General features: G+C 41.8%; 1 protein-coding gene across 5 annotated transcripts in view; it reads right to left on the bottom strand.

Moving 5' to 3' along the window:
* kdm5ba (lysine demethylase 5Ba) overlaps nt 1-14,253 on the bottom strand; it is a 34,813-nt gene that overhangs the window by 9,783 nt on the left and 10,777 nt on the right. For 3 of the 5 annotated variants that reach the window (XM_018745730.2, XM_018745728.2, XM_018745729.2), the window contains 19 exons: nt 13,010-13,144; nt 11,924-12,017; nt 11,445-11,545; nt 10,708-10,866; nt 10,061-10,180; nt 9,817-9,975; nt 9,219-9,400; nt 8,357-8,519; nt 7,879-7,998; nt 7,572-7,766; nt 6,894-7,075; nt 6,348-6,472; nt 4,879-5,029; nt 4,520-4,634; nt 3,572-3,927; nt 2,190-2,328; nt 1,829-2,008; nt 1,562-1,717; nt 635-1,078 (listed from right to left, as the gene is read on the bottom strand). In XM_018745730.2, the coding sequence (XP_018601246.2) occupies nt 635-1,078; nt 1,562-1,717; nt 1,829-2,008; nt 2,190-2,328; nt 3,572-3,927; nt 4,520-4,634; nt 4,879-5,029; nt 6,348-6,472; nt 6,894-7,075; nt 7,572-7,766; nt 7,879-7,998; nt 8,357-8,519; nt 9,219-9,400; nt 9,817-9,975; nt 10,061-10,180; nt 10,708-10,866; nt 11,445-11,545; nt 11,924-12,017; nt 13,010-13,144 (3,276 nt within the window). The other 2 variants (XM_018745731.2, XM_018745732.2) reach the window with 2 other exon arrangements.

Here is a 14,253-nt window from a genome sequence, read left to right as displayed (position 1 = left end):
AAACAATGCAGGTGAAATTAAAACAGCACTTTTGTTCTATCATATTTTATGTTAAAGTATATTGAGATGTATACAGTATAAAGCAGATTGTTTGATTTACAGTTTAAAAACAATCTCAATGCAACAAAAACATTATGAAAAAACAAAAACAGTAGCTTCCACCAGCAACCCCCACCACGATCAGTCCTGGCTACATGGTGTGCCCACTCCTGTCCTTCAGTCCATTATAAAGAAATGTCACATGCAGTCAATAATTCAGGAGGTGGGAATGGCCATGCTCCTCTGTGTCAGATATTTTTAGTTTTAATTAAAAATTAGCACCATAGTTGCAAAATTAACATGCAATATTATAATAAATTTATTATAACTACAGATTGCCATTTAACCATTTACCTTAAACAGCACCAGTCACAGGACCTCACAGGACATGGCACATCCAATAACCACATGGCTTACCAGCAGCTTTCTGGTCTCTAACTCAGACGTTATCCAGGCAATGACTTCTGTACTTCTGGACTACATGTATCTCAATATGCTACCGACAGCCAACAAAGAAACCAATAGGTTTAAGATGCGGTAGTACAATTTGTGACCAGCTGACACTGAACTCTCAGTAGATCACTGGGATGCCCACCTTGGCAAAGGGAGTGGAGCCTAGACGATCTCGCAGCGCTGGCAGTTTCCAGGAGGCAGATACCTGTTGCATCCGATGTTGCCAGCTCACCGTACGCTCAATCAAATAGCGGAGCGCGTCGCCCTCAGGAAGCCGCACACGTAGCCGCTGCAGCGATGCCAGCAGAGGCAGCACACGGTCCAAGGGCGGCCGTTCTGATCGTCGGCAATGTGGGCACAACCAGGGCTGGATACTTCGTGGATCAGAGGGGCTGGGCACACAGTTGCTGTGGAAGGCATCCCGGCACAGCTCACAAATCAGCATGGAGCCTTTTGGTGCCTCTTGACACACGCACACATGCAAGCTCGAGCAGTTCACTGCAGGCAGCAATTTGGACTCATTGGCCATTCGTATGGAGAAAAGCACTTCCATCTCCTTTAGCCGCACCTCACCCAGCGTGGCCATCTGCAAAGGGAGTGTCAGGTACACACACTTCAATGTTTTACCAATACCAAAAAACTGTTCCAAATTTGTCACAAACAGTTCATGTTTATTATTCATAAGACATTCTACAGTTGAGTCTTTTGGTTTACTGGACTTGTGCCAAAGAACAGCATTTCACTTACATTTCTTCCCATTTACATAATATTTCAAAATCTGAACAGATTTGGTGTTGCCATTGCAAAGTGAGATGAATAACCCAAACAACTGAATCCTGTTTCCTTTGCAATTCCAACTTAGTTACATACAAATCCCATTTCACTACTAATCTATCTAGTCTTCACATACAAGACATTTATTCGAAGGTTTCACCAAAGCAGGCACACACAGCATAGAGTGTAGAAATGCTGATGAACAGATGAGGGCATCTCCAAATGAGAACATATAGCCATCACTACAGATGCACACAATCATACTGCCACCGGTTTCACAGCTGAGGTTACTTACAGCTGAGGCAGAGTCCTTGCTCTCAGAAAGGGCTCTCTCCACATCACTCAGGCTCTCTAGCTTTGCTGCTTTTTTCTTGCCACAATGGAAATCTTTTATCCTCTTGCCCTTTGACTTCTGCGCCCCTGTGCTTACTTCACACCTTGGGCACAGCACCTGAGCAGACAGACAGGTTTGAACCAAGTACACCCTACTGCAGACACATTGCAAAACTAAATGCGGGAAGAAACTCTGGCAGAAATATGAAATATGGTGTTAGGTCTGTACCTCTAGCAGTGTAAATGGAGAATTCTTAGTCAGGAAGGTTTTGGCTGCACACTCCTTCCAGGCCTGCACCTCTGATACTAGAGACTCCAGGCGGGGTAGAGGATCCAGCTGGACCGGAATGGAGCGCCCCTGTGACACCAAGTCCAACAAGGCATCCAGCACGGGAATTCGCCCACCAAGCTGAAAGACATTGTCATTTCTGTCAGCTGCTAATCAGAACTTTTCTAGTCATGTGTCAATAATTGCTGTTAATAAACTGAATAAAGCAATAGACATAATTCCAGGAAATGGAGGGTATAGTTTAAGCACCCGAGAAGTGTGGAAATGGCACATGCACACGCGCGTACGCACACACGACAACCTGTAGATTCTCTGCATCCTGGAGCCACTCCTTGGCCCTGCTGACAGCATCCTTCAGCTGCAGACAGTTAGGCAAGTAGGCAGGTATGTTCTCCACCTCCTGCACTGCAGCCTCCAGCATCTCCAAGCAGTGGTGAGGCCTAAGGGGGTATCAGCTTGCTGTGAGAATGCTACAGCACCAACAGTGGAGCAGTAGCATTCATTAGATGGGGCACTGTCACAGAACTGAATGTATTGAGGGGAAACACTTTCATACAGCATGGTTTTTTTTTTAAGTAGGCCAGTTACTAAAGATACTAATTTAAGGTCCACATTTTCCAGATCTAGAAGCCAGGTACTGAAAAGCATGTTCGGACAACATTCCCCCCATAGTTACTACACCATGATAGAAAATTGTAACTGACAACAAAAGTCATTTTGCACCTCGTTTTTCGGGACAGGGTGCATAAATAGGTTGACTGCCAGAAGCAGAAGCGTGTCTAGGACAGACCTGCTTTATTTAAAACTATGATCAGCTTGTCTGCCCAAGGCCAACCCCACATTGTTTGATCTGGTTAATCTCCCAGGAAGTGCCCTGAATGCAAACTTTGCACATTTTTCTCTGCACATCAATACCGGATTAACTTTTTAAGCAGCTTTTCAGAAGATATGCAGAAACCGTATGTCCTAACAACTATACATCACAGCACTTTGCTTTGTCATCTCGACTGGGATAACAGAATAGCACCATCACAGGCTCCACTAGACCAACAATGGGAGGCTGGAGGCAGGTAATATCATAGGACAGTTCTCAACAGTACCGAAATAAGGAGTTCCTCACAAATTCAGCAAGTTCTGTTCACAGTCACTTAAACACATTTAAAAGGCTTTTTCAAATGAATGTTGGAATTGGTTTTTGCTCTACCTAATTATAAGAAAGCTACTGTATAGGCAGAAACTAAAACTCAAAAACAAAATGTGGAGCTAAGCGATGAGAACTGATGCTAGAAATCATCTTTATATGGCCTTTTTAAAGCCAAGCTGTATCCAGTAAGACAGAGGATCCCCAAGCACCACATTTAGCATATTTCCATCGGGTTTCAGTTCATTTTAGGATGTAAAAACTTCTGAGAACAGAATAATTATTTACGTACTCATTCTACATACAGTCTAATGCCATGGTGCACTGGTAACATGACCTCTAGATTTACAGAAGTAGATATTCATCTTTCACTCCACAGATGGAAGTGTTAGTGAATGGGGATCTACCCCTAATTTCCAAGCCAGATAACTTATTTGCATTTAGCTATTTTATGCAGATGTTCGTGTTAGCTGAAGTAACTTTTATAAGAGTAATTTCTTGATGTACGTGTGAATGGGTTGTGAGCAGCTTCCCACCCTCACCTCGCCCTAATAAGATTGTGGACTTGGTCCTCCCAGTGTTCAGACACAGTGAGCAGCTCCTGCAAGCGTGCCATTGCCCTCTCCACAGAGGAGAGAGGGGCAAGACCCACACCCTGGTCAATGAGTCGCCGCATTGTGTCCAGGGAGAGACTGGCAGGCCAGGAGCTGGCTGCTTGCACCGCCTCCAGCCAACGGGCCTGCTCCAGTCGTTCTCGCAGAACTGGTAGCTCTGGCAGTGCCACATCGAAATCACTACTGACATCCAGCAGGCACTGGATCTCTACTGCACTGGGTGTCTCCTCTGCCAGGACCTTCTCACTCTCTTGCTGGAAGTCCTCCACATGATTAAGGAGCTCCTGCCACAGAAGTGTTTTTTTTTTTTTTTTTTTTTTTTTTGGAACATCAGCTCTGAACGACTATACAAGCAATAAGATAGGACTTCAGATACAGGTGAGAGCAAATGCAAGATGGCGAAAACATTTCATACATTTACCAGGCAGCCTCACAGTCACATCTTTCAATTACTGAAACCATAGCAAGACATCACATTCCTCATAATTTGAATGTTCTGTCATATCAAGTAAAGTATTTTTGTACAATACTGCAGTCTCATTTGTGGGGTTAACCTGTGCAGGTACACAGTTACCCACAAGAGGGACATCACTCAATGTCACAGGAAGATGCACTCAAGGGTGCTCATTAACAAGAATACTACATGCATCAGAGTACACCACAATATACCTCTACTGGAATAGATGAGGAGGGTTGAAAAGTAGTCCTGTCACAAGTTTACAACAGTCTGAAATAAGCTGAAGTATTTGCATAAGAACATATGTTCATGAATGGTTTAAAACACTGTATGACTGCTAGCCATAACTTCCTGGTATATGATATGCAAGAATAATGTTCACTGTGTTGTAGAACTTAATCTTAAGCTTGTTCATATACCTTTAGCAACGGTGCTTGGTGGATGCTGCAGGGTAGGTTGTACAGCTGCCTGACAAATGACTTTAGCTCTTCCACTGTCAACTGGTTCTGAGACTTCCCTCCTCCCAAGCGAGACCTGACAAACATAATTTTGCATTAACTTATTTAGCAGATGCTTTTCTCCAAAGCGACGCACATCTCATAGAAACTTTATTATGAAAATTCACCCTCATTTCTCCAGCGACCACCAATTTTAACTTTTCATTTTTTGCCTTTTTTTGGCACCACCGTATGGAGCAACTCCCTAGGATGACATCGAGTTCATTATACAAGACGACATTTAAATACTGAACTGCTTTATAATTATATCAGCATGTTACCTGGTCTGTCTCTTGCCATTGAGCAGCTGCTGAGCTACACAGGAGCACTTCTCTGCATCTTGGGTCACCATGCGCAAGTGCCGCAGAAGGTCATTTTCTGGGAATGCCCTTGTCTCAGACTCCTCAATCAGGGCATGGAATTCCACAAGACCTGTGTGTCAGAAGAGAGCATTACATCAAACAGGAGCAGCATGGCTATGGGTTTGAGCTCCACAGCACTAGCTCAGAATTCAAAAAATGTAAATATACAGTTCTAATGTACATGTCTGCTGTGCCCTATAGGCCCAGGTAGCAAAGGAGTAGTGTGGAGCTTGACTCAAGTGAAGACAACTGATTCCACTTAAGTTTCCACAAAGCTGTTACTCCCTACAAGTTCAAAAAGATGGCAAAATTCACTAGAGAGCTCCAAAAAACCAGGAATCCTTTTACTAAAAAAATAAAACAGGGCAACAATAAATGATCCTGACTTCAAAGAATCAGATGAAGTGAAGCCACATCAAATTATTAATAGTAAATACAAGACGACAAAAATATATAGATAAATGACATACAGCATCTTGAGTAACAAGACATTAAAATATTACTTGGAAATATTCTTGCAGAATTCTGTTGTGGTGGAAAATGATCGGACTACATAACTACTAAATCTTAGTATTGTCCGATAGGAAATAAAAATAACCATAGTTTATTTTCCCAATTTACACAAAATCCAAAGTAGTAAAATCTGTTGTGTATTCCAAAAAAAAAAAAAAAAAAAAAAAAAAATTTTTTGTTTCTGTACACTTGTGCTTGACTTTGCTTAAAATCTAAAGAGAAATTCAATCTTGTCATCTATTCATTACATTTTTCTGCATCTCATATTTTCCCTGTTACTAAGTCCTTACCGTGTTAAACCACTGCACTTTGGAATGCAATCTGATTATATGACAAATGACAGGTTATTATTCAATTATCTGCAACTATTAAACCTCAATTCCGGTGGCTCATATCACAGACCGACAGGTTTAAAAATTTCCCATGCATGCTGTTGTAGGAGGAAGTTTCAGAGAAAGCCTCAGCTTTTTCACCCTACACATAACTAAGCAGTGTGTGATATACAGACATACATTTTTTTTTGTAAAGCACTACATCAACCTGATAAACACTAGCACAAAGCATTTCTTTACAGAATCTGAATGTCAAACATTGATATTAGATCTCAGGTTGAGGGCTAATGTATCTAACTTTTAATATGCGAAATATAAGCTAAAAGTATCACTGAAAAGAAATTACCATGTAATCATCAGTTACAATTAAAAATTAAGGATGAAATTTATGAAAAACCTCACAAAATCAACAGGTACCACTGTATCATATTAGTCCATTTTCTAATGCTTGTCAATTTGAGAACAGGATGAAATGAGAAACTGAGTTAACACACACAACCATGGAAGGTGAGGGCAAGCTGTGCTGAACATAAGATTACTCACTTTTCTTTTTGTCCAGTTTGGCCTCCAGTATGTCAGTGACATGGGAAGCCCAGAAATTGTAGGACTCTGCACGCAGAGCTATGGCCTTCATCATTGGGTACAACTCATCCAATGTGAATCTATAGCTGTTGACAATGAGATGAATGAAAAACAGTCATTAACATGTCACCAGTCCCAAAGAATGTCATGTCACCTCTTAAGTGAAGGTTGTATTTTTTTGAAAGGAATACAAAGCAACCAATGTGCAAAAGGCACCAGTGAAAATGATGCCATGTGTTTCTACAGTATTTCCATGTTTGATGACTCGTCATAAAATTAATGTGCTATCTAAACTAGCATCTGCAACATGTTCCATTAGTACAAAGACAAAGGGCTCATTTGAAGGCTGGCTGGGGAGCGTAAGGAAGCCCAAACACAAGCGTGCAACAGGAATCACTTAAGACACACCAGTTTTCAACAAGACAATTCCCTCTCGGACAACACGTTCCATTTTTAAAAACTACAACAGTTACTGGTTATTTTTTGTATTAGCAGGACAGGACTTACTGCAGGGTGTAGCCTTCAACAGGGCAAGAGCAGAGGTCTTGGGCATGGTGTAGACACACAAGGACCTCTGGGTTGCAAGGACAGGTAAGAGCAGACAGGTAGCAGGTGGTCCGGCACCTGGCACACTGGCATTCATCATCTGGGAGGAGATCATATTCTGTCTGCTGGCAATGAACCACCCCCTGGGGAACAGAGCACAGACAAGATTCATAAAGTGGGATGGTAAAGAGTGGAGGGGGAGCTATCCACATGTCCTACCCAAAACTGCCAGAGGAACTACTTGCAGACAACCCAATAGCCCATGTGTTGTCTGTCTAGTTAATTTTCCCTGTAATTCTACTTGACATATTCTAAATCACACACCTAATGAACCAGCTAAAATTTTGTAATTAGCTGTGCTTTCCCCTTGCCTCTCCTAATCAAAATAAACTGATTTAAAAGGAGCCTTGGATGAAACACTGATGAGTAAAGGCTGAGTAAGATTTACCTTAAATTAGTAAATCTTTTACATTCCTGACAGAAAAAAAAAAATTGAATAAGAAGCCTCCTACTATAACTAAGCACAGGTATGACCAACTACAAACCTAAACCCTAATTCTTAATTTAGAGTTATGGACATAATATAGGGCAGGTCTTATTCCAGAAGGTTTTTAAAAATAAGAGCATAGTGAGCAATACCATTTTTTGGACTCTCTCGCGCAGTTCCCTCTCTTCTCGTATCATGACGGCCATATCTTTTTGCACTGCAGATGCCAGTACTACATCCAGAGTTTCAGCCTTGGAGGCCATCTTGCAGATCAGCTCATCGTGGGAAAAGACACAGTATCGGTGGAGCATCCTGTAGTGGTCGACACACTGACGACCAAGAGGCATCTGTTTAAAGAGGGACATTGTAGGTGAACTCCACCCATGGCATTCCAGAGAGTGAATGGTTTGGCCACGCATTCCACATTACAAACAAACTCCAAAGTGCCACACAGCTCACCCAGTCCACAGTGCAGAAGTTGACAGCCTCTGCAAAGTTGAAGCCCTGGTTGAAGCCACTGTGATAGGCTCTTGGGAAGGTGATGACAAACTCCCCTGCACACTGGTTGGTGCGATAGATCTAGTGGATGGGCAGCAGTTGCATTAACTGAACTAACTGAATACTAGGGTACTTTGTCAAAGACATTTACTTTAAAATGCCATGTTTTATAGCACTGTTGATACAAGACAACCACCGACTTCAAGCCTCATTTTGGGGGAATTCATTTAAAAACATCTGAACCTTTCTGAAATGTTGAATTCTACAGTTACTAATCTCCAAAGTCTTAAATTCAAATTCTTGCAGCCCCAGAACATGGAAATCTTAGATTGGGTCCTGATTCCACTCTAACCAAAAGATAATAAAAACACTTAGTACATTAGAATGCTGACATTTTTTTCCCCTTAAAGAAAACAAATCTTAAACACTTCACACTTACTGGCACTCCATGTGCCATCAGGATGTTGGGGTTCATGATGGTGACCAGTTGGTGTAGCAGGTCAGGCTGGGCCTCAAAGAGTTCAGGGGCCAGCTTCTTCATCACCTCTTCCAGCTGTTCAGCTGCATAGCCTGGGGCACCATACCATGTCTTTGGTTCTCCCCTTTATGTAAAAAAAAAAAAAATAAATAAATAAATAAAATAAATAAATAAATAAAGTTTAATGAATAAATTAAGAGACCCACACAACTGAGGGTGATACAGAAAAGCAACATAAGGAAAATAAGGAAGGATTATGAGCAAAATCATACTGCCTGACCAATCTACTCTGTCAGGACACAGTATCTATAGTCTGCTGTCCTGTCAAACACAACGGTTGCCTGCTCTGAGATACAATGTCCACCTAATCCATCCACGAGACTCATAGTTATTAAAAACGACTGTAGAGTCAGAATATACTCTCACAGTCTTCAAAGCTTACTAGTACGTACTTTTTGTACACTAACAGAAATTTGTTTGAGACAAAGGGGTGTTAAAACACACTTTCCCATTATGTTAAAATTATGAGCAGGGGGTATGACATACTATCACTCACACACACTATGGGTGAACCTGAACAGCATGTCTTTGCACTGCGGGAGGAAACCGGAACACCCAAAGGAAACTCACACATACAAAGGGAGAACATGCAAATGCCACAAAGACTGAGTGGGGATAGAACCCATGTCCTCTCGTACTGACCAGGCGCTGTGAGACAGCAGTGCTACTCATTGTGCCACTCATTATAGCCAGTTTACAAAAGGCCGTACTATCTCGCTGCTAAATTTCTTCCACCCAAGTCTAGAGCAAGTAGCTTGTATACCAGTGCAGGTAATTTATGGAATAGCTCCAATGATCTTCAATGTGCCAGCAGAAGGAGGAGAAGCACATGCCCACATAGAGCCAGGGCAGCTTCATCCCACAGATATCAGCTGTCACATGGGTTAGCACTGATGGGTCCATCACTGGCATGTTGTTCAGGTTCCAGCCACTGTCCAGGTAAACCTATAAGAGAATACCATGAAGTCTAATGCTAGTGAGCATATATGGTACAAGTGTGGCCTTTACAGATATTTAATTAGTCAGTAATTTTTCTATTTCCCCAAAGTATTATTTAGTAACTGAATAATTTAGTAATTTAGTATTTGCCTGAGACTTTCATGTCTGCAGCCATGTCTCCTTCTCTTAATGTAATGCATAAATTGTACTTTTGCTGAGATAGACGTTGCTTTGGACAAAAGCATCTGCTAAATGAATAAATGTAGATGTAGTAACTGAAGTCCAGTAATGGGGTTTCAGGATTAGTCCTCTGATTCCAAAACCTTCCAAAATCATTTTTCAAATGACCTTCCACTGCTTAGGAAAAACCTGGATTTAACTGTAACCTCCAAGGTAATTAAACTAAATTAAAGAGGACCAACCTCATCTTCCGGAGCAACTTTAAATTTCCCATTTCTGACTGGGAATCCACTGCCAAACTCCTTTGAGGCAATATCAGCACCATACTCCACTGTGACATCCTCTTCAATGGTACTAACCAGTCGCCAGAATTCCTTCTCCACCAGCTCAGTGGGAACCATCTTATGAGACACAAGACAGCAAACAAAGTTAGAAGAAGTTGAATTTGACCACACCAGGTGTTCAGTTTATCTGTACGTAACTTACGTGAACGGGGAGGTTGAAGTAATCGGACTTGAAGGAGTCAGCCATATCACCAAAGGCACGGAGGTTATAGTCCCTGCAGGCCTGCTCAAAACCAAATGCTTCCTGGGGCTTGTTGCACTCCTGTAACACAGGGAAGGAAGGCTTCAGGGGAGCAACCAGACCATGCACCATCACAAAAGTAGCAGTTTTGACAGGTGTACAATGAATCCTCGTGTAATTAAAAGGTCAGGAGAGACTGGTGAACGTGTTAATATTCGTAAGCAATTGATGAACAAAATGACATTCATGACAAGTGTATTTTTTTTTTTTTAACCTCTACAAAAAAAGAAAGAGTCACCCACAGGGCATGCAGAATTTTTAAAAATTCAACACTGCTGTGACCAAAAAACAGTGGAGAGAGAAATTCTAACGGGGGGGGGGGGGGGAGAAAAAGCATACATTTGTGCACCAAAACTAGAAAGACTCCATATCTCATCTCAGGCTGAGAAGACAGACTTCTCTCTTTCATGAACTTGTGAAACCTGTGGGGCTTCTTTTCAGTGGGGGTGGGTACAAAAAGAAAAAAAAAAAAAAAAAAAAAAAAAAAAAAGAGTGATAACTGGTGTGATGCCAGTGTTTTACTGCAGTTTCTTCCAATTTTGAGTTACCAGAGCCAGGCACTTGGGGCACCGCCAGTCCCCTTTGGGAACATCATGGAGAGGTGGGATCAGGCAAAAGGTGTGGTAGCTGTCGTCACAGCCATCACACAGCAGCAGGCGGTCTTCGTCAGTGCCACTGCCGCACACCAGGCATACATACTGATCCACCTGGTGATGGGGGGCCTTCAGTGAGACATGAGCAGCCACCTCCTTGACTCACAAACATACATGCACACAAACCACCACCAACCCCCCCCAGACATGCTGACAAAGCAGGTTAATCAACACCAGACACATACAGCAGTTACCCACATAAGATTGTTTCAAGAGACAGGATATCTCATGGACGGCAGTCTTTGTTGGTTCTTTGTGTTTTTAATAGTGTGAACTGAAACCACAAGTGCCTGTCACCCTTGAGGCTGAAATCCAGGATAAACACACCCAAGAGCAGCACACTGTGCTAAGGGGGTCATTAAATATACCCCAAGTTTGTCACCTGAGGGACTAACTAGGCTTAACCACAGCTGTACAAAACTAAACTGACACAACTTAACAGTGGTTAAGTAACTCATGAATTTAACTCCCCCCCCCCATGCAAAATTTATTCATAACTCTGTGGGATAAGGTGCATATCAAAAGAAACACATAATATTGTGTTACACTGTAAGAGGATATGGTTACTACAGAGGCAGCAGTCATTCCCAGATCAAAAGGTGCCTCCAGAATTGCCCACTTATAATACTCACTGCAGGGGAATTCTTCTTGTTCTGGGCCTTGGCTTTGTCCACTTCATTTGTCAACAGATTGGGCTCATGTTCCTGCTTCACCTGGACAGGAAGCCCTTTCTCTGAGGGAGCAAGAGCTCGTTTCACCACCCGAGCTGGCCCAACCTGTCTCTCTCATGTCAGTCACTGAATACTAACTTCCTGCTGTGCTCTCACAGGCTAACAGACAGGCAGTTATGATAAACTGGTACTCTGAGTCCAAGCAAGACTAACAAGCACATGTTCTGCTTCAGTAATTCATGACAGTCAAAGCATGGAGTCCATCTCCTCTTCACTGCATATAAATAATGTAGTGTTTTAGAGGATCTGTCACAGGAATTCAAGGTAAACATTCACTGAAACGATAAATACAACACTGGAGGCTCTACACACATTTTATGTTTCCACATCCACAATACAAGCTCACTGCCATTATGGCTACCTAGTGGCCAATTGCTCACCTGACTCTGGCTTGACCACAAAGGAACCCATTCTTCTTCTCAGATTGGGGCGGTTCTCTGAGGCCCCTCCTGCCTCTGTCTTAATGCAGCCCCCCTGGAGAAGAGGTCTGGTCAGTTTCTCTTCATAGCAGGAGTTACAATGTCTACACTCACAACCGCAATGATTTCTGGAATGGACTCATGTCCACTGGATACAATACATTTATTCATTTAACTGACACTTTTCTCCAAAGCAACTTACAGCATTAAGATACTTACAATTATTTATCCATTTATACAGGTGTAATTATTCTTTTTTTTTTTTTTACTGGAGCAGTTTTAGGGTAAATACCTTGCTCAGTGGTATTACAGCTAGAGGTGAGACTCAAACCTGCACCCTGTGGATCCAAAGGCAGCAACGCTAACCATTACGCTACCAGCTGCCCTTTAAAGTACACATATTCAACTGCATAGGCATTCATGATTTTCCAGAGCCACTCAAGGTATGAAAGACAAATAGATAAATGCTTCATTGATCCTGGTGATAATTCATATTTACCATACTGAATTTATTTTTAAGTTTGCTTATAAAAAGAGCAAAGCTATATTTGAAATAACATGTTAACCATATGCCAAGATAACGCACATTAAAAAATGTTTAGGTTGGGGGGACTCCCGAGTTTGAAGGCACATCGACTATTACCCTTCCTGGTGAAGGGTATACACTCAGTCATCATATAACCAGGTCCCATACAACAAGAAACTGGCAATGACCATAAATACACTCTTTCATACAAAGAGTTATTATTCAATATAGCTGCACCCATTACAATGTCATTAAAATGCCCTTTATGGAAGGATATTCTCTACAATATCTTGCTCACATTTTGCCGATACACACACTTAATGCCACATCCAAATAGGGTTTGAAAGGTGATGGCTGGACTTCTGCCTTTTACCACATACACTGGATGGAGACATATTCCTTCAGTTTACTAACAAATTCACACTTAATTTTAAGCCACAACTGAAACAGACTCAGTACTATTACCAATTAATTTGATTTTTTCATATGAAAAAGACAGCCCACCACTGAGGGGCACTCACCTCTGCCCCCATTCGTTTGGCCCTTCGTGCAGGGGTGGACACCTCAGCTAGCTGGACTGACTGTCGCTGAGCCAGGTCATGGGGCTTGTACTCCCTGTCCTTCACATCATTGGTCAGCATGTGCTTCTGGACACACTGTAAAGGAAAGGAAGATTCCTCTTGTGATATTATTTTGAATTGCAGCTAACTTACTAAAATGTATTTTACTCTTAAGGCATCTCTTTCAAAGGAATTGGCTTCAGTTGCCAGAACATTAAAATAAGCTCCTGTGTATTAGCACTGACTTTGACAAGACACAAAAGAACACCCCAGAGTTTAAAGAGAAAAATGTTAAAGGGGTGTGAAAGCCATTTCAAATGTGGGAAGCACATGACTATAATGGAATCATCTACCATCAAATTTAAGTCTTCGTTTGTAACAAGCCCCTGCCAGCTAATTTTGTGCACATTGCAGTAAAAGTAACTATGCGTGGCATTCATTAAACTTTCAAATTTATATAAAAAAAATTCTGCATCCATACTTGTAAAATATAAAAGTGTTATATCAAATTAGACAAACTCCAAAAGGGAAGAAGTTCAACAAATTCTACTACAGAAACAGCCAAGTTGCTTACAAACAAGAACTAGGGACCAAAAAATTTCTGGGATTTTTTTTTATTAAATGACTGCCACATGAATGGGTAACAAGCTTGATTTTTTTTCTTGAATTTAATTAGAGACATTAACCTTCTGAAACAGGTATGCATTATGACGTACACATCATCTCAGTTATTCTGGTGTGTCTTTGCCATCTCACTACAACAACACAGAATAAAGCCCAAAGTGATCATGCTGTGCATAGGGTCTTGAACCCTGCCTGCATATGGTCTCTCAAGATGAGAGCAGAGCTTGGGGTGAGTGGGCTAGTGTGCTGTGGCCAGGGGGTGTCAGAAACCCATGGTCTTGTTTCTGTTAAGAAAAAAATAGCACCAAAGGGTAAGGGGCACACAGCAGCAAGGGGGCCTAGAGTGCCAACTGGAAGAAACAGTTAAAGATGTAGAGGGGCCTCTAGGTAGCATACCATAAACACTTAGCACAAGTACCACCAGAGATGTCTTTTACCCCTCCACATTACATTTGGGCCTGTTAATGTTTTTATTGTCAGGTTATTGCAGTTTTAAAAGAAGCCTTGAAATTCAATCATCACTTTTTAAAAGCTAAGTAAGCATTATTATTCCGAGGTCCTCTGGCTTAGTAACTGGGAAA

This window comes from Scleropages formosus, chromosome 22, assembly GCF_900964775.1.
Source record: "Scleropages formosus chromosome 22, fSclFor1.1, whole genome shotgun sequence".
NCBI lineage: Eukaryota > Metazoa > Chordata > Actinopteri > Osteoglossiformes > Osteoglossidae > Scleropages > Scleropages formosus.
Note: the sequence above shows the minus strand (reverse complement) of the source record. Positions and strands in the feature narration are given on the sequence as shown.